Here is a 19,345-nt window from a genome sequence, read left to right on the forward strand (position 1 = left end):
GAAAGCAAAGAAACAAAGCGCAACGGAAGCTCCATCGGTTTGCCTCACAAGCACAGCCACAGTCCCACCACTCGGTCGAAGCCGGGGAGCAGACATACGGATACACAGACACGTGCACTCCACGACATCTCGGATGCCGCCAGCAGTCAAAACACACTTCAGCTAAATACACCCAAACCCCATAAAATGAGAAGAAAAAACGTCGGTGCCCTTACTCCGGCAACACACAGCATCGCCGAGCACAGTAAAGAGCGAGCAAAGCTGCATCACACCACGCACAGTGCGCAGTGTAAAAGCAGACTCAATGTTAAAGAACCAAACCCTTTGTCTGCCAAAAATATATAAGAGGATACGAAAACACCTGCAGATATGCATAGAATAAAAGAAACACTTCAGCAGCCGAAAGTCACCGTGCATTCACAGCTGGCATCGACATGTCGCCACGTACGCCTGTGAGGGGCGTGCATTGGCATCAGCAAGCTAATAAAAGCAACTAGGGAACGCGCACCGGAGGTAAGTTAGTACTTGGGTGTGACCGATACGTACGCTGCGTCGAGTGCATCAAACTTAAACAGCTGGTACACCATCTCATACACGCGAATGTTGTCCGTCGGTGAAACGAAGGACTCCGGCAACCCACTCGGATGCGCCCAAATAGTCCGTCATCCACTACTTCTTCGCTCACGAGTACGATGTAGCGGCGCGGATGAAGGCGGATGGCAAAGTGACGGATGCGGATATGACGGCCGCTGCTGCTGCGTGGGCGGCGTCGAAGGTGCGCAACGCGACGCAGGGCCTCGATCGAACACCTAGTACTGATCAGAGGGAGAGACGTGGTGCATCAGCACCGAGGCCCACGTCACACTGTAGTTTCTGGAATACAAGTCATAGTGGCGCACCTTTCGCTCCTCCACGTACGTGGCGCGGTGGAAGGGGCAGACCTCGCGAATGCGGTCCCGCCTGTCTCGCAACACGCGGCCCACAAAGGCGTCCTCGACGCTCATGACAAGCGCTCTATACACCTCTTTGTATTCGCTATCGAAAGGAATGACCGCCAGATGCACCGCCTCCGCATTCAGCCGGTCCGTCGCCTCCAGCACCACCTGAACCAGACGGCGGTGCAGCATGTACCCGCTGCCCTCGTGATAACGCAAGCGGTTCCAATGAGCATTACGCACCCAGCTGCCCCAGTAAATGCACTCCTCCGTCTCCGCGACGCCCACCGCATCGCGCACCTCCGGCGGACTCCGCACACGCTTGCCCTTGAAACCAGCACGCATGTAACGGACGTCGCTCATGAACTGCGGCACCTTCAGGTACGTGTCGTCGTCGCCCTTCATGATGTACGGCACATCGGGGAACGCGTGGTAGGCGTACTCCAGCCACAGGACGGTTTTCTGCGTCATCCCAACCTCCACCGGCAGGCCCCAGTTGCCACCCTCGCCCAGCTTCTTCTTCGAGCTCGGGCGCCGGTCCGTCATCATGTCCACCCACACCATGTTGCGGTGCGCCAACGCCTCCTGCCACAGCGCAGTCGACGCGCCGCACACGAACTCCGCGGCCGCCACAGCGGCGGGACGCACCGGCAGCGCCAGCGCAGACGCAAGCTGCGACAGCCACGTCGCGTCCGCGCCGGTGCCCGCAGCGGGCGTCGCAGGCCTCGACACGATCGCCGCACACGGCGACTCGGCCAGCAGCGCGTCACCGGCGCCCACAGCGCCAACATCAACCGCAAGCCGCACGCGACGCTCAGCGTAGCTCCGCACCGCACCAGCAGCACTACCAGGCCTCAGCAGCACCGCAGACGCGGCCTCGTACTCCGCCACCGTCGGCAGCAGCGGCGACACGTCCAGCACAGCGTGCGGCTGCTCGCGCTCCGCAGCAGCGAAGATGTACAGCGGCAGCAGCGCACCGCGGAAGTCGTTCCCGCTCCGCGCAACCTCCGCGTACGACAGCCACGTGTCGCGCTGTGCATCACGCAGCGACGACCGCACCGGCTGGTCCGTCGACGGGATCCCAAGCACCACGAGGTACGGCGACGTCCCGCCCCTCAGCCCCACAGGCGACGCGCCACGGAACTGCCGCCGCACCGCGTACGACCGCAGCACCCAGCTCCACCGCGCAAGCTCAGCGCCAACAGCTACGCCGTCCGTCACGCTCGCCATCGCAAACAGCATCGGGCCCGCAAGCCCAAGCGGCGCGCTCGGCGTCGCAAACACAGTCGCAGCGGGCAACGCGCCGTCCGCGGACGCAGTGGACGCACCAAGCTGCCGCGCCACAGCAGCCGCGTGCGTCGCGTTGTCCAGGCACTCGTCGCACAGCGCATCCACCACGCGCAGCGTCCACGACGGCAGCTGCGACCGCCGCATCACCGTCGCCGACGCACCACCGGCCGCGCGCTGCTGCAGCTGGCGGCTGTCGAGACACGTCAGCGGCGCCTCGTGCGTCACCGCCACGGACAGAGTCGCGTTCCACGCACCAGGCGCAGCGCGAGGAGGCTTCGGTGGGGACGCATTCGAGGGCGTCGGCGTCGCCATGCGACTATAGGCGCCGTCGGTGTAAGGGCCGCCATTGCTGGTGAAAGCCGCCAGGTTCACGGCGCACAGCGACAGCAGCACTAGCAGGATCACGATCCGAACAGTACTGGCACCGCATCCACTACGGCGGCAACATCGGCGGTGCTTCGATGCAACGCCGACCGACCGTCGGGCGCTTGGAGTCCACGAAGGAATGAAGGCGGACGCTGCCGAGTCGGCCTGCGTGTCGCATACAAGCTGGGGGTGGCTGACAGAGACGGCGGCCTCGCCCGCCGCGTCAGGCTGCTCGCTCAACAACGGCGCGGAGGCGTGCACAGGCATCGTGACGGATCGGCGCGGACGACGCTGCGGGAGCAGTGGGCAGGGGGGTGTATCCGCCGGTTCACGGGGCGTTGGGCGGGAAGACAACGAAAACAGCGTGTGGTCGGTGCGCCGAGGCGGGGGGGGGGGGGAGGGCAGCGGAAGAAACGTTTGAGATTCGTACGCCCTCCGCCGCACGTCACGGTGACGCCGCCCTGGCGCAGCAGCTGCACTCTCCAGCGGTGTAAGGCGACGCGGCGATGTGTCACCGTATCAGATGCCTCCGATGCGCTGGCGATGGGCACCGACTCCACGCGCAGACGCCGTGCACAGCGGCCAGGCAGCAAAGAAAAGAGACGAGGGTTCACGTGGTGTCGCGTGCTCCGACACGACACAAACGGCGGCACGAGGCGCACGGTGCAAAATGAGAACGAACAAGGAAAAAGACGCAGCGGCTGAGCCCCCAACGTGATGTGTGGTGGGAGACTCGGAGCACGGCGGCCGCAGGCCATCAACGAGAAGGGTGAGGAGAGAAGAAGTGGGAATGGGAGAGGAAGGCGGAAAGTGGGCGGAAGCGGTCCTGCACTGCAGCTCGAGGCGGGGGGGGGGGGGGCACGCACCGCAGAGCATCCCCACCATTAACAGGGGAAGAAGCGACGCGGCTCCTCGGCCTCTCATCAGCCGTCCTCAGTCGGCCGCAACGCCACTTAGCAGACCTCGTACTTCTTTGCACGTCCGCCTCCACGCAGCGCAACACGCCGCACAAACACCGTCGTCACAGATCGTGGGCATCCGGGTGATGCACCGCGTGCTCTCTTCGCACTAGCGGGCACCGCAGCGCTTCGACGCATCGCGGCGGCGAAACACGCCCCCACACAGCGTAGCTTCACCGCAGAGCGCAACCAACCGCAAGCACCACATCTTAGCTCCTTCTTTGAAAGTATACGTTATCGCCACGGCCGTCAACATCGTCAGGTCCACACAGCCGAGGATCGCGGCGCACGCGTCCATCCCGCACCGCCTTAAATATGTATAAATGTATAACACACCGCGCCGCACAGCGCACGCACGAGCTCACACAAGAAGAAAAAGGACGCAATCAGCGCCCCTCGGGTTTCCCGCGCCTCATGCGCCGTCCTCCGCCCTCCCGCGTGACAGAGGGAGAAAAAGCACGGGAGAACCGCGTGGAAACGACGGATGCCCGGAGAGTCACGGACGACAATCAGCGCCGCCCTGCCGCCGAGTCGTCGCATCAGCGGGGGGAGGGGGGGAGGAAACGACTTGCATGCGGCCCACACGACCACAACCCCATCAACCCACGTTCCATCAAGAAAGCAAAGAAACAAAGCGCAACGGAAGCTCCATCGGTTTGCCTCACAAGCACAGCCACAGTCCCACCACTCGGTCGAAGCCGGGGAGCAGACATACGGATACACAGACACGTGCACTCCACGACATCTCGGATGCCGCCAGCAGTCAAAACACACTTCAGCTAAATACACCCAAACCCCATAAAATGAGAAGAAAAAACGTCGGTGCCCTTACTCCGGCAACACACAGCATCGCCGAGCACAGTAAAGAGCGAGCAAAGCTGCATCACACCACGCACAGTGCGCAGTGTAAAAGCAGACTCAATGTTAAAGAACCAAACCCTTTGTCTGCCAAAAATATATAAGAGGATACGAAAACACCTGCAGATATGCATAGAATAAAAGAAACACTTCAGCAGCCGAAAGTCACCGTGCATTCACAGCTGGCATCGACATGTCGCCACGTACGCCTGTGAGGGGCGTGCATTGGCATCAGCAAGCTAATAAAAGCAACTAGGGAACGCGCACCGGAGGTAAGTTAATACTCCGGTACGACTGGCGTGTACGCCGCGTCGAGTGCATCAAACTTAAACAGCTGGTACACCATCTCATACACGCGAATGTTGTCCGTCGGCGAAACAAAGGACTCCGGCAACCCACTCGGATGGTTCCACACCGTCGGCCATCCACTACTTCTTCGCTCACGAGTACGATGTAGCGGCGCGGATGAAGGCGGATGGCAAAGTGACGGATGCGGATATGACGGCCGCTGCTGCTGCGTGGGCGGCGTCGAAGGTGCGCAACGCGACGCAGGGCCTCGATCGAACACCCAGTACTGATCAGAGGGAGAGACGTGGTGCATCAGCACCGAGGCCCACGTCACGTTGAACTTCGCGGAGTACAGGTCGAAGTGGCGCGTAGGTGGCTCTTCTACGTAATTGGCGCGGTGGAAGGGGCAGACCTCGCGAATGCGGCGCCGCCTCTGTCTTAGCACGTGTCCGACAAAGGCGTCCTCGACGTCCATCACACGACTCACGTACTGCTTGAAGTATTTAATGTTGTATGGGGTAACAGCAAGCCACATCATAAAATTGAGCTCGTCCGTCGCCTCCAGCACCACCTGAACCAGACGGCGGTGCAGCATGTACCCACTGCCCGCGTGGTAGCGTAGGTAGTTCCAAAGATCACCACGAATACTATTGCCCCAGTAAATGCACTCCTCCGTCTCCGCGACGCCCACCGCATCGCGCACCTCCGGCGGACTCCGCACACGCTTGCCCTTGAAACCAGCACGCATGTAACGGACGTCGCTCATGAACTGCGGCACCTTCAGGTACGTGTCGTCGTCGCCCTTCATGATGTACGGCACATCGGGGAACGCGTGGTAGGCGTACTCCAGCCACAGGACGGTTTTCTGCGTCATCCCAACCTCCACCGGCAGGCCCCAGTTGCCACCCTCGCCCAGCTTCTTCTTCGAGCTCGGGCGCCGGTCCGTCATCATGTCCACCCACACCATGTTGCGGTGCGCCAACGCCTCCTGCCACAGCGCAGTCGACGCGCCGCACACGAACTCCGCGGCCGCCACAGCGGCGGGACGCACCGGCAGCGCCAGCGCAGACGCAAGCTGCGACAGCCACGTCGCGTCCGCGCCGGTGCCCGCAGCGGGCGTCGCAGGCCTCGACACGATCGCCGCACACGGCGACTCGGCCAGCAGCGCGTCACCGGCGCCCACAGCGCCAACATCAACCGCAAGCCGCACGCGACGCTCAGCGTAGCTCCGCACCGCACCAGCAGCACTACCAGGCCTCAGCAGCACCGCAGACGCGGCCTCGTACTCCGCCACCGTCGGCAGCAGCGGCGACACGTCCAGCACAGCGTGCGGCTGCTCGCGCTCCGCAGCAGCGAAGATGTACAGCGGCAGCAGCGCACCGCGGAAGTCGTTCCCGCTCCGCGCAACCTCCGCGTACGACAGCCACGTGTCGCGCTGTGCATCACGCAGCGACGACCGCACCGGCTGGTCCGTCGACGGGATCCCAAGCACCACGAGGTACGGCGACGTCCCGCCCCTCAGCCCCACAGGCGACGCGCCACGGAACTGCCGCCGCACCGCGTACGACCGCAGCACCCAGCTCCACCGCGCAAGCTCAGCGCCAACAGCTACGCCGTCCGTCACGCTCGCCATCGCAAACAGCATCGGGCCCGCAAGCCCAAGCGGCGCGCTCGGCGTCGCAAACACAGTCGCAGCGGGCAACGCGCCGTCCGCGGACGCAGTGGACGCACCAAGCTGCCGCGCCACAGCAGCCGCGTGCGTCGCGTTGTCCAGGCACTCGTCGCACAGCGCATCCACCACGCGCAGCGTCCACGACGGCAGCTGCGACCGCCGCATCACCGTCGCCGACGCACCACCGGCCGCGCGCTGCTGCAGCTGGCGGCTGTCGAGACACGTCAGCGGCGCCTCGTGCGTCACCGCCACGGACAGAGTCGCGTTCCACCAACCGCCTCCGCAACATCGTTGTATTGCAGAGAACTCGCAGGTGCTGCGAAGAGTAACTTCCACGAGAGTATGCAGACAAGCAAGAGAAGAAGGAGGAAGAGAACGGCGCTGACAACGCGGTGCCGCTTGCGACGCAGTAGTGGCCACATTGCAGATGGTCTGAAACGGGTGGGTATGTGCTTTCTCACAAGGGGCGCCCACGCCAGCGGCGGGAGATACGTGGAATACGTCCGTTGCTGTGTGGGAGTCGGGGGAGCGGGATTCACTGCTGCAGAGCCTGCACAGGAGACGCCATCGCCGCGTCGGATGTGGACTGACGTGGCTCCTAACGGCTGCATCGTGCGCCGCAAACTCCTAGTTTATTGTCGTAGTATTGCAGTTCCCTACGTGCAGGTCCTTCAAGCGTAGGGGAATGGCGGCGGCTCTGTCCGCTACGGATGCTTCTGTGGGAATACGAAATGTAAGTGTTAAGGATATGTGGGAGATGCACTGTTTGCTTCGTGTGACCAGCACGTGTCTCTCTTGTTATCGTGGGTGTTTTGGTGGAATTGCAGGAGAGCGGACACGTTTGCCTCTCCGTTTCGTCGATGTCCCGACCAGAGAAGGGTGTGTACAGAGAGGAGAGGCTTCGAATGAAGGACATGCCATTGGAAGTGAATCCGACTCGCAGGCGGCGCGCCTGGCGTCACCGTCGAGCTGCACACTCTCACACTCCACAGCCCTTCAGGTGGGGCTCAAGGGATTCGTGAACGACCGCCGCGGCAGGCACGAAAGGCAGCTGGCCACATCTGCCCATGCCGGTTGCCGGCCGCGAGCATTCAACAAACTGGCCTGCATTCCGTTACGGGTGAGAAAAAAATAAAACGCCGACAGAGCACAAGAAAGAACTGAGAAAGACTCAGAAAGCAAAAGAAAAAAGCCGGCGACGCCCCGGTGCCAACAGTACACACGCACAACGCCTTCGTCACGCGCCGTCCTAATTATAAAGCTGTATCTTCATTTCCTTCCTCTTCAACCGGTACAATACACCAGCGGCCGATGTGACACAATTTCCCTGCTTTGTTTCCTCGCGGTAGTCTTCGACCCTCGCCGCTCACTTTCTTTGTCGGCTCTTCAACCACACTAACGCAACTACCACTTGCGGCCACCACACGGTTCTCACCAGATTAGACGTCCCCGAGCCCCGAGTCGCAGGCTGAGGGGCGCGAGATGGCAGCTTCGTTGAACGCAGAGCATGCACGGAGGGAAGCCGCCACGGCAGCTGCTTGGCACCAAGCTGAAGTAGGCTTCTTACAGCGGGAGCTGCAGTCCCAGAAGGAGCACCATGACCGGCTAAATGCAGCAGCTGAGGTGAAGGATGCTGTGCATCGTGGAGCTGACCGAGACTGTCGCCGGCCTTCGGGGTCACCCTTACCCGAGGCTCAGATCCAGTCCGCCGCGTTGTCCAGTCGAAGCAGAAGGCTGCAAGACGGAGTGTGAGGAGCTCAAGAGCCAGCTGAAAAAACAAAGACGAATTGCTGGCGAAGAAGACGCCAACGAGCGCAGAGGAATCCGCGCGGGCTCAGGCGAATGCGGTACCCCTGCCGGATAATTCCGACAGTGACGGCGAGGTCCCGCCAGAAATGGCAGGGATCGCATCGCGGCGGCGATTCGCACGGGAGCACGGCCAACGGCTCACGCCGCCAGCACGTATTCTACCATCGCGTGGCGCCCGTGTGCGAACTGTCGAGGTCCAGCCGCCGCCGCCTATGGAAACGTTGCCGACGCCACTGCGACGTCAACCACCGCCGACCCCGACAGGGGGCTACGCCTGGGGTCAGGCCAACTGCGATGAACTGGTCCCTGGGTACGTCAGGGCAACCGAAGGCAGGTTCCTTTGCGCAGCCAGCCCAACCCCAGGTTCCCGGGCTGAACTCCTCACCCATGCGCACCCCGCCTGGATTTTTCTGTGGCGACGCGTCTCCAGCGAAGCCCGATCCCGAGACGTAACACGCGGAAAAACCGCCCACCGACGCTGTTGCTACAGGGAAGTGGAAGAGAGGGATGATCGGGGATTACCCAGCGGTCACCGACGAGCTCTGGGTTCGCGCCGGCTATGTCGGCAACTACCCCGCCTTCACACAAAGTGTGGAAGCGTCCGGTGGTCAGGCTGCGATCACCGCGCTGATGGGCATGGTGGCGCACACGGCCAACTTCAACGTGCTGCGCCTCCGTCACAATTTGGTGCTGCACGCCGATTTCCGCGTAACCAGCGAGGAGCAGTTTTTCGAGGCTCTGGGACGGGAGCTGTACTACTTCTTCCGCGAAGTCGTGCTGCTTTCGGGTAGCCCGGGGAAAACGGATCTATAGGCGTTCCGTTACCACGTGTACGGAGACGACGGCGAGGGCCCACACGCGGCTCTGGCACGGCGGTGTTTACTGCCGGCCCAGAAGAAGAAAGGCTGCTCCTCTTACCGACCGGCGGCGGCGAAGAGTAGTGACACGCCTGCAGCCCCTTTTTTAAAGGGAAAACACGGGAGGCCGGCGGAGAAGCCGTGGATCCCGGCCGACGCTCCCGTGACCCTCAACAGCGAAAAAAAGTCCAGCACCAACATCAGCTTCGCGGAAGTAGCATTGCGCTACAGGCAAGCAGCAGCAAAACGGGCAGAGGCCCAAGCAGCGTCAAATGCTCAAAAGAGCAGCCTCAAAGAAGGCGAGCCACAGGCCAAAGTGCCGTGGCAGACGCGCTATCCTGCTGCGTCAATGAGACCGACGCTTGCCACACAACCGCCGGCACAGAAGTGCCCGAAGCCGCTGCTCCATAAAGCCCGGGTCCCTACGCTGGCATCCCGCAAAGCGGCCATCGGTCCCCCGGGAAAGACTCTCTCCCCGCAAATGATGCCAAACGCCCAACCTGGGGGGTGGACCCCGCGCGAGGGTCCGGTTTACTTGTTTCCCCACGATCCGCTATCTCGCGAGGATCCGTCAGTACAGGCATGTCCCAGCATTCGCGCGGACGTAGACGAAGCAGCGTAGGTCGCGATGATGATGTGGGAACCCTCAACATGAGCGATGCACAAATCGGTGGTGCGGCGGTACCTCAAGTACCTGCAGCACCATCAGGCCCCCGCGACTCCAAGCACCGTAGCTGCCTTCCTGTATACGCTGGACATCAGCCCTTCCAGCGCACTACAGTACTACGGTATTCTGCACCGGTTCCTGGCGAAACCGCTCGACCTTGACCAGATGTTTGCCGAGGCGCTCCGCAAGATGAAGGCCATGACCCCCCCCCCCCCCCATCCACCAGGCGACGCCGATGACGTTCGAGCACTACCAAAGGATCCTGCCGGCGATTCCCAACGAACGGGATGCCGTGATGTTTTGAGTGGCGTGGCTCACGGCGAGTCGCTGGGCGGTTGTGGAGATGCTACCCGCCGCGGCATTCAAGGACCACATGGTGGATCCGATGGCACTCATCGTCGATTTCTCGTTCCACACGTAGACCTTCAAGGTGGACCCCGACAGGCAGGGCAGGTACGTCACGATCACCAACCCCAGATGCCGCGATCATTCGTCAGGCGCTGGCGAAGTTGCCCGACAAGAATTCTCCAGTGGCCACGATGTCTACCCAGCGGATGTGCAGTTTCCTGAAGAGGTACGGACACTCGGCGCATTCCATCAAACGAAGAGCGCTGGTGCACGCGGCGACGCACACCTACCAAACAACGGCGGTTGCAACCCCACCAGGTCTGCACACGGTCACCACTTTGGGAAAGCACGCGGACAATCCGGAGGCCTTTCTCTCGCAGCACCACCCGGCTACATCGGGGCCGCACTCGGTACTTTTGAATCGCACGGAGACAATGACGCAAAGTGATGTCTCGAGCCTTTGCACCGACGCTGCACACGAAATGGAGGATCCATGGGTCCCGCCGGAAATGGCGTGCAAACTGCCCGGGGGGTTCTCGCCATACACTCACCCGGCGACACAAGACTGGCCGGGTGGCCTCACAGGAGCAGACGCTGACGCTGCCGTTACTGAAGGTCGACGCCTCACCGAATGAACCTGGACGCGGTCGTGGCACGTATGAGCTCCGCCACGCGCAGTCGCTTTGGCGACGTCTGGCACACCATCGGGGGTGAGCCGCACACGCAGGGCGCGGAGCCGACAGGCACGTTTTTTGCGAAACAGACGCGACTCGGCTGATCAATGCTGGCATCTTGGCAGACGCAGACGCGCAGAAGACTCGAGGGTGGTTCCGCCCCTTCACGGTCGTAGAAGAAAAGGAAGGTGGCATTCGGCGACGCTTCATTGCGTGGACAGAAGCGAAGAACGCCAGCGACGCGCACGACCCGGTCGTTCCGCTGGCTCAAGTCTCCCACCACTTACCGGCCGTCTATGCACCAGCGCCGCAGGGCTGATCGACCTCAAGGCGTCCTTTCTCTCCCCAGCTGCCGCTGCCGCCAGCATGGCGATGCCTGTTTCGCTGCCGGACGTCCCGAGGGACAACAGGTGCAGCTAGCCCGGTTGTCGATGGGCTACAGGGTAAGTCCAGAGCCCCTGCACAGAGTCACGCGGGTTTTGGCGGGAGATGCAGAAGCTGTTCTACCGCAGTTCGCACATGCGGTGGGCGTTAGGATCACTACATGGATCGACAACGTGCGAGCAGTTGGCTCTAGTGAGGATGTGATGACTTGGTTTCGGTTGGCAATACAGACTGCACCGGCCGTTGGAGCGACCATCGGGCGACAGTCAAGTACTCGATGATCCCTACACCTTTCGGGGTGTGGGTTTCCACCATGCCGATCGCACAGTGATGATGAGTGACAAGTTCATCCGTCACCCGAAAGAAACACCGCCGGCGGTTGAAAATGACGGCAGCGGATCTGGAGCGATTTCGAATCCGAGTTGCTGTACGCGTCGAGCATCCTCCGAAATTTCGTCGTTGATGACTACCTCGCCCTCAAAACTGCGCGCCTCCGCCTGTCGCAGTTGAACCGAGACATTTTTGAAGATCAGCGATTCCACCACCCTTACCCTGATGGCGGTGGGCCTTTTTCAGGATTGGTTTCGCCGCGTGCTGGCCAATGCTCCGGTATCTCCGCCTGTGCACCAACGGCCGGCAGCGGTGATGATGACATACGCATCCATGGAAGGATGGTAGGGGGGGGGGGCGCTGTTTCTCCTTTTTAATGAGGAGATCGCGGCTACTGGAGGGCGATGGCAGGTAATGCCGCCCATCACCGCCTCCGCGGAGATGCGCGCTGTTTATTACGCTCTGCGTGCCTTCGGCCACCGCTTCTATGGTCAAGTGGCTATCCGAGTAGACAATACAACGGTACAGCATACGCTGTCGAAGCGTCGCATCAAGTCCCAGGCTATGCAACATGAGCTACGGCGGGTGGTACATTTGTTCCATCACCTCGCTTTGGAGGCGTCGTACGCGTATGTCAGATCGGCGGACAAACCAGCTGACGGCCTTTCACGCGGCCAGGCCGGGTCTGCCACCGATTTGGCGAAGGGGAGAAACTTGCGACTGGGAGCTTTAGGGGCGGACTCCGAAAAGGCGTCTGCCACTTCGCAAGTACTTCTCCCGCGTTCAAAACCCTTATAAATCAAAAACCTTATAAATTTGTTTCCTGGAAAAGATACACCACTCATCCGAGGAGGAAGACACTGCGGTGTTGGGGGAAACGGCGTTACTGTGCATGCATGCGAAAAAAGGCGCCATCAAGAATCATGTTCCTTCTTCCTCCCCTTCTCCGAATCTCCACATCAACGAAGACATGAATAAGTATTCCAACATGTCACGATGTCGGGGATACTGCGGAGTCGCACATGCTTAGTCGAGCGTTGGACAGCAGAAGCGCCCCTTCCGGAGTGCTCACCAAGACGGAGTCGTTTTGCACGTAAGCCTCAGCGTGGAAGGCATAGGGGGCCACCGTCCTCCTTTCTCGCTGCCGGGTTTAACGAGGCCGCCGACCGCTATTTGAAAAACCTCTCGTAGTGCCCTCTCCAAGGCCGCCCACTCTTCCGCTGTATGTGCGAGGAGTGGACCGTCGGTCTGGCAGTTTAACGTGGTACGCACTTGTGGACTACATTTATGTGGGAGTTAAGAGAAAGAAAGAAGAATTACCGACAGCTGAAGACGATCGTTGGGAAAGAGGAGAAAGAGGAAAGATGGTTAGAGCAACGGATCACGGAGACGCTTCGCTTCCCATTGTCATCCATACATCCAATCATTCCTCGCTCCGGCTTTGAAGAAACAACAGAGTAAATGGTGGAGAAACAGATCAAGTGTTGTGCACGCACGTCGCTCCAGCAGTGTTTACGCACGGCACGGTGTGAGCGCAGCGGCACCAACGACGCTGGGAAGGGCGGCACAAGAAAGAAGGAGAGGGAGAAGCCGCAGCACACGGCCAGGCGAGGATTGGGGACAGAGTACAGGCGATCGTAGTACGGGTCCGCTAGGCAGGCACCAGAGGGGTGGCGGTGCACGCCGGCACAAGCCGCTCCTCTCCTTGTAGCGCCATCACCGGAAGAGGATGCAGCGCCAACGCTCATCGAAAGGACGCATTTGTCGTCGCTTTCTCCGCGGCCACTGGCACACAGCAGTTCCGACTCCCTGCGCCCGCGCTCTGCAGCGCACACACGCGCAGCAAAAACAACGGCAGTGCAACGCGGCGCACCGCTGCAGCCGCCATCAAGCGCAACACAACCCGTCATCAGCAGCGGCAAGCGCAGCTGCCTCTCATTGGCTTTGTTTCGTTTTCAGCTCAACAGTATCACACACTTTCCGTCAGACCCAAACAGTCGCATCGTGCGGCGCCGTGTGCGTTCGCAGCGTGCAGGCAGGACCCGCACACGCACACCCGCGCCACCGCACGTGCGCGCACACCCAGCAGAGTAATGGTTTCTACAATGCATAACACAACGCATTCTTCCGGGTGTGCGAAATACAAAAGGGCACGCTAATAGTTCTACATGAGTGTGCCGTCAGCGAATACAGCGTAATAGTAATAAAGAGATCATTTAAGATATTACTGAACAAGAAAGAAGAAAACAAAAACACGTTTACCGATCTGCGTGCGTTCAGACACGAAGCGACGCCGGACGTGTTGCACGAGTGTTCATGCGGGAGCGGTGCGGCAACAACTCTTTGAAGAGGGAAGACGCCGCACACGCGTGCCAGAGTCAGAGGGAACACAGGTGGGTACCGGAATCACAGCGTCGTCACGACGAGACACATTTGGCGCGAAACAAAATAAATAATAAAAAAGGAATCGCTCCCACTGGGCACAACGGAACGGAGTTGCGTCGTGCTGGAGAGCAGCACATCATTCAAGGTGAAAGCAAAAACATCGGTTACGAGTTATCTCGTTGCCGCTTCTTCTTCTACGAAAAGACACACACACACACAAAAAAAGAGTGGCACCACTGCGTCCGCCACCTCTTGACATCAAATAAAAGTTTTTGAAGCACCAACGGAGCCGTTGGAAAGTAAGCATGCACCATCGCTGCAGGTGTCGCGAAGCTCGCGTGTGCGTTTGCGTGTGAAGCGTCTCAGCCGCAGTGTGGATGTTGAAGGAGACACGTAGCAGGCGGCTGCGGAGACGCCGCAAATGGGGAGCAGGCAGAAGGAAGGTGCGTCGCCACCTCTCCACGTACACACGCTGGGCGGGAGAAGCTGCGCGGAGCATGCAGTTTGACAGGAAAACGCTATCCGTGTTCAAAGCACGGCGGGAAGGAGAGGAGAGAGGAGCTGTGGGACACGGTGCGTGACGATCCATGGCGCGCTCCCCGTGGCCACACAGCGAAGTTACATACGTGAGTACATCCGCTGAAAAGAGAAGAAAAGATTAATACATGTCTCAGTGCCTAAGCAAAGAAAACAACATGGGAAACCCATTACATACCTTCCCAAACGATTTTGAGCAAAGTAAAAAGAAGAAGAAGGACGGGGTGGTCGCGCGGCACTCGCTCACCCTTCACCCATCCGAGGCCGGTCGGCGGCACGGCATCCCCAGCACTTGAACGGCGCACACGTCATGTCAGGCGGCCCGCCCCAGCCGCATTCGTCACCACAGGCTCCGGTATCTCTGCACGGTCGTCTGCAGCTCCATTTCGGCTCCAGCTCAGATCGAATACCATCGGCTCGTCCTGCGTCTGAAGGGGGTTGCCGCCCCGACACCTTCGCTCACTCGGCGGGCGCAACGACGAACGCTGCGTCTCCGTGGGCCGAAAGAACCCGTGGAAGTCCCCCATCGTGGCTCGGTCCCTCAGCCGCGACGGCGCATCCTCGCAGTGCTCCGGCTCATGGGCGTTGCTGCCACTGCGAAGTGGCAGCGAGATGCGCGGCCCACCCGCCGTGCCGCCCACAGAGCTCAGCAGGTTCGACTCCGCACCGTTGTCACCCCCGTTCCGCCGCAGCCGGGCCTCCGTCACGCGGCCCACTCGCACCGCCAGACGATTTAAGAGGCCTTGGCAGTAGTCCTCCGCGGAGATCCCGCTGTGGCGGGGCGGGGCGGGCACACTCCACTTCGCCAGCAGCGGCTGCAGCTCACGGATGCGCTGCGCAGGCGGGTAGGTGGAGAAGCAGCTCGCCAGCACGAAGGACACAGCAGCAGCCGTGCACGACATGTTCGTGTGCGACGACGTCGGATCGTCGAGGGTGTTGGTCTCCGTCGTCGTCGTGGCGTTGTCCGGCAGCACCGCTTCGATCTCCGTTCGCAGGTTCGCGTGCTGGCGGCCCACAACGGGATTCAGCTGGTACATCTTCACCACATGCGGCACCCCGCGCAGCCTCTGCGCACCCAGATCAGTGGAGTCGAGCTGCTCGCGTGTGGCGTCGGACAGCGCCCACCACGTCGCCTCCGTCACGACCACCTGCCCGCCGTTCGTGATGGCCTCGGTGCGCGCCGCCATGTTCGACGTTTCGCCGTAGTAGTCGTAGCCGCGTGTCACCTCGTCCAGGCGGATATCCGACAGCCCGGTGTGGATCCCCATGCGCACACGCAGGCCGTTCCACAGGACCTCGTACGCGTCGCGGCTCAGCTGCGCACTGTGCGGATGCTCTCCGCCGGCCTCCTGCGCCCGCTGCAGCTCAAAGTCGCGGTACGCATCGTCGATCTCGCTCGTCTTCCAGTCGTACTCCAGCAGCTTCGTTTGGATATCCATTGCCAGCTTCACCGCGGAGTGGGCGTCCTTGCAGGCAATCATGAACGAGTCGCCGATCGTCTTCACCTCGTAGCACTTGTGCTTGCTGATGGCCAGGCGAATCACGCGGTGGTGCGCAGCAACCGCCTCGGGCATCAGCTGCGGCAGCGCGGCCCACAGCGCAGTGCTGCTCTCAATGTCCGTGAACACGATGGTCACCGGCTCGTCCACCATCTTGGGTGCCGCGTCGTTGTTGCGCACACCCACAAGGCAGCAAAACACAAACGCGAGGACGAGGCCAATAAGCAGCAGACCCCCCATGACGCTGCCCACAATCACGCCCGCCAAGCTCGCAGGGGACAGCTTGTTGTCGCCGTGACGCGTCGTGGTGTAGATCATGGAGGGTGTGGTGGCCTCCACCGTCACGGGCACCTTCGGGTCGAGCACGCGCTCCATCGACAGCACCACGATGCTCCGCGCACCATTGTTGTTGTGCATGCACGTCTCCCCCGCGGTGGTAGTGCTGCACGACCACTCGAACTTGCCGAAGTCCATCTCATAGAAGGTCATCGTGCCTTTGCGGTAGAGGGTATCGACGAGGTTGGCGGAGTTGATCACGTTGGTGGCGACCGTCAGCTGCTTTACAAAACCGGCGGAGATCATGTTCTCCAAATGCGCGGGCGTGTGGTTGGCAGGATCGGGCAGCATCTCATGAAACGCGGCCAGCAACGGGGAGGCGGCGTGGGCATCGTCAGACGTGTCCGACCACAGCGGCATGTTCGCGAACGTCAAAAAGCGGCGCCGCACGGATGGCTCCAAATTCGAAAAGGGCGGCAGGAGCATATAGTGCCAGCGGCTGAACTCTTTGAAGTCGGCAACGATGATCGCGGACGGATTGGTAGCGAGGAAAGTCGCGATGGTCGATGGATCCCCGTCGGTGAAGCCGAGAAAGCAGTTAACGCCGCTGGTGGAAAAGGCGCTGGTCAGGTCATCGTCCATCGCCACGCTAGTGATGGTCGGGTCGCTGTAGCCAAACGTGTCGGCGGTCCTGCTCAGCACATCCGCCATCTGCGCCGACTCCAGGTCGACAAAGCCGCGTACCACGACATGCAGCTCCGCCGCCACGCCCGTCACCGCAGCGATGGTGGGAAGATTAGAGTACAGTATGTATATCTCCTGCGCCACTGTCGGCATCACGCGGATAAAGCTCCTCTTCTCAATGACCCGGCGCCCGTGCGCGAAGATAGGCTCGACGACCAGCAAATCGCCCATTTCAAGACCGCCCGCCATAGGGCCCATCAGCACGTCCACGGTGTGCTCGCTCACCTCCGCATCCAGCACCGCCTGCTGCGTCGTTGTCGAAGCATTCAAGACGGCCATACTCAGCGAGAGCTCCGTCGTGTTCAGGAAGTCCATCGTTAGGGGGACGATGCTGCTGATACGGCCCGTCGGGTCCACCACCTTCCCGTGGTCGGTCAAGGCAAAAGTCAGGACGCTCAGCGGTTTGGGCAAATTAGCATCAGTCGAGTAGCACACCGCCTGCGAGTAGGTGAAGACGGTGTCCAAGACAGTCCACAGCGCCCCGCTTGTGAGACGTGAGAGTACAGCGGTGTGGCCGCCCTGGTTGCAGTTGCACATCGCACCCGTTTTAGCGGCAAAGGCGTCGCAGGTGCCGCCGTAGTCGCCGAAGACGGCGTCGCCTCCGACGACAAAGCGGTTCTGGTCAAACAGCCCGGTCTGGTAGGTGGCACGGTCCGTAATCCAGTCGACCCGTTCAAGCGTGCGCTGGATCACCTTGCCGGCCAGCCACCCCGACACAGTCACCTGACCGGGAGCGGCATCATCAGTAAACAAAGCCTTAGCTGCGCTCAGCAGATCCGCGGAGCTGTTCAGTGCGTCCGAGGAGCGCGAACCGTTCAGCAGGCTGTTGGAACTCCGGCCAGAGTGCACGAGGTAGTGGGCGATCTCTTTCTGAAAGAGAGCCATGTGGGTGATATTGGTGTTGTCGTCCGTCGGTGAGCGCGCGATGGCACTGCTGAAGATCTGGTGGTCGTGCTTATTGGATCCCTCCCTCGCAGTCACGTTGGTATAGGCTTCGTACAGCGTCTTCTGCAGTGCAAAGCAGCCCATGATGGCTGCGGACGACGTACGCGGGTCCAGCATGAGCTCTCGCACGAACTCAGACGTTTGTAGGCTCGGAATACCCCACACAATCACCACCTGCGGATGTGTGTCCGCCATGGCGTCAAAAGCGGCACGGTTCACGGCGGAGTCCGCCGCAGAGTACTCCACGGAGTACACGACGGCCGGGTCACGCTCAAGATAGCTCAGCATCCCCTGCACCTCGTGATACTCCGCATCACCGTAGTCGGCGTCCGTTAGGTACATGAACGCGATGCGCTTCGCACGGAGGGTGTAGACGACGTATGCCATGATCACCTTCAACTCGGCGAGCGGCTCAGCACGGATGAAGAACGCGTGGGGGTTCCACACACGCACGGTCGACGACCCCGTGAAGGGAGCAAGTAACACCAAATGGTTCTCCTTCACCACGTCGCTGTTCAGCGCGGCCATCGTTGAGGCGTCCGAGTAGGGCCCCAAGACGCCCAACAGCGTAGGGTGGTCCGCCAGGCCCTGTGCAATCACCGCGGCGACGTCGGACAGGTTGGCGCTGCTGTCGGGTTCGACAATGACGAGGGGACGCTTGCCGCCAACGGTGTAGCCGGAGGCGTAAAAAGCAGCGTCCATGCCGGTCCAGATAATTTTGGCGCTGGAATTCAATTGTGGATCCGCGTGATGCATCATGTTGAGCAAATAGACGGGCTCAGTGCCGCTGCCGGACGCCGTGGAGCTGGCAGCACGCACTGGTACGCATGATGCGTCAGGCACACAGAACAACAAACAGCACAGCGCAACGACGACGCCGAGGAAGAAAAAGATGCGGCGGCTCTTCGCACCGGGTGAGCGGCGACGGCGCGCACAGCAGCCACGGAGGGGTCCGCCGCTCCCGCCTCCTTGGCACCGGTCGCTGTGCCGAAGGAAGTTGGTGGACATCGGTTTGGGGTGGGTACGTGGGGCAACCAAACGGAGCAAGCCACCACGTACAAAAGAAGACAGCCTGGAAGAGGAAAAGAAAAAGAAGAAGGACGGATCAGAATTTCAGTCGGCGGTCTCACCGGCTGCGCTTTGATCGCGTAGATGCGTCAGCTGCGAAAGATAAACAAAGTAAAAAGATGTTCCAAGAGAGCGGGCTACGTTCGAGAGGAAACGAAAGCAAAGCGAGAGGGGAGGATATTTATCCGCAAAGCGTTCGGAAAGGGCGCCGGCCACAGAGTCGTCTGCGCCGCTGTCGGTTCGGGCTTCGAGTGGTGCGCGCAGCGGACCTCGCAAAGGAAAAAGAAGGCAGAGAGGAGCAAAAGAGAAAAAAAGGGCTAAAATATTAAAGATTCGTTGGTGGCGAAAACACAAGAAAGCTGGTGAAAGCGGCGTTGTGCGGTCTGTCGTTAAAGCCGGGCGGCCGCCGTTCGTACGGCACACACACGGAGAGCGCAGGCAGAAGAGAAGATAG

At 60.9% G+C, this 19,345-nt stretch overlaps 7 protein-coding genes across 11 annotated transcripts; 3 read left to right on the forward strand and 4 right to left on the reverse strand.

The window, feature by feature from the left end:
* Nucleotides 1–809: 809 nt before the first annotated feature.
* On the reverse strand, nt 810–2,858 carry ABB37_08877 (phosphoglycan beta 13 galactosyltransferase 5; the record flags this gene model as incomplete). Its single annotated transcript, XM_015808021.1, has 1 exon — nt 810–2,858. One exon carries the CDS (start codon nt 2,856–2,858, stop codon nt 810–812), a length of 2,049 nt encoding a protein of 682 aa, XP_015653306.1.
* Nucleotides 2,859–4,685: 1,827 nt separating this feature from the next.
* Nucleotides 4,686–7,216, reverse strand: ABB37_08878 (phosphoglycan beta 13 galactosyltransferase 5 (SCG5); the record flags this gene model as incomplete). Of its 3 annotated transcripts, none has more annotated exons than XM_015808024.1 (1): nt 4,686–7,216. In XM_015808024.1, the coding sequence occupies exon 1, from the start codon at nt 6,531–6,533 to the stop codon at nt 4,686–4,688; it is 1,848 nt and encodes a 615-aa protein (XP_015653309.1). In that variant the 5' UTR covers nt 6,534–7,216. The 3 variants fall into 3 exon arrangements, with proteins under 3 accessions (XP_015653309.1, XP_015653308.1, XP_015653307.1); XM_015808023.1 differs by having other exon boundaries at nt 4,686–7,214; XM_015808022.1 differs by having other exon boundaries at nt 4,686–7,163.
* Nucleotides 7,217–8,263: 1,047 nt separating this feature from the next.
* On the forward strand, nt 8,264–8,968 carry ABB37_08879 (hypothetical protein; the record flags this gene model as incomplete). Its single annotated transcript, XM_015808025.1, has 1 exon — nt 8,264–8,968. One exon carries the CDS (start codon nt 8,264–8,266, stop codon nt 8,966–8,968), a length of 705 nt encoding a protein of 234 aa, XP_015653310.1.
* A 724-nt stretch (nt 8,969–9,692) lies between these two features.
* On the forward strand, nt 9,693–10,271 carry ABB37_08880 (hypothetical protein; the record flags this gene model as incomplete). The annotated part of the gene is made up of 1 exon (XM_015808026.1): nt 9,693–10,271. One exon carries the CDS (start codon nt 9,693–9,695, stop codon nt 10,269–10,271), a length of 579 nt encoding a protein of 192 aa, XP_015653311.1.
* On the reverse strand, nt 10,166–10,933 carry ABB37_08881 (hypothetical protein; the record flags this gene model as incomplete). The annotated part of the gene is made up of 1 exon (XM_015808027.1): nt 10,166–10,933. One exon carries the CDS (start codon nt 10,931–10,933, stop codon nt 10,166–10,168), a length of 768 nt encoding a protein of 255 aa, XP_015653312.1.
* Nucleotides 10,934–11,437: 504 nt separating this feature from the next.
* ABB37_08882 (hypothetical protein) lies at nt 11,438–11,617 on the forward strand (the record flags this gene model as incomplete). Its single annotated transcript, XM_015808028.1, has 1 exon — nt 11,438–11,617. One exon carries the CDS (start codon nt 11,438–11,440, stop codon nt 11,615–11,617), a length of 180 nt encoding a protein of 59 aa, XP_015653313.1.
* Nucleotides 11,618–14,667: 3,050 nt separating this feature from the next.
* Nucleotides 14,668–19,295, reverse strand: ABB37_08883 (receptor-type adenylate cyclase a (RAC-A); the record flags this gene model as incomplete). 3 transcript variants are annotated; one of them, XM_015808031.1, is made up of 1 exon in its annotated part: nt 14,668–19,295. In XM_015808031.1, the coding sequence occupies exon 1, from the start codon at nt 18,829–18,831 to the stop codon at nt 14,668–14,670; it is 4,164 nt and encodes a 1,387-aa protein (XP_015653316.1). In that variant the 5' UTR covers nt 18,832–19,295. The 3 variants fall into 3 exon arrangements, with proteins under 3 accessions (XP_015653316.1, XP_015653315.1, XP_015653314.1); XM_015808030.1 differs by having other exon boundaries at nt 14,668–19,275; XM_015808029.1 differs by having other exon boundaries at nt 14,668–19,251.
* Between the last annotated feature and the right edge of the window lie 50 nt (nt 19,296–19,345).

The sequence above is a fragment of the Leptomonas pyrrhocoris genome (genome assembly GCF_001293395.1).
Source record: "Leptomonas pyrrhocoris isolate H10 chromosome Unknown, whole genome shotgun sequence".
In the NCBI taxonomy this organism is placed as follows: domain Eukaryota; phylum Euglenozoa; class Kinetoplastea; order Trypanosomatida; family Trypanosomatidae; genus Leptomonas; species Leptomonas pyrrhocoris.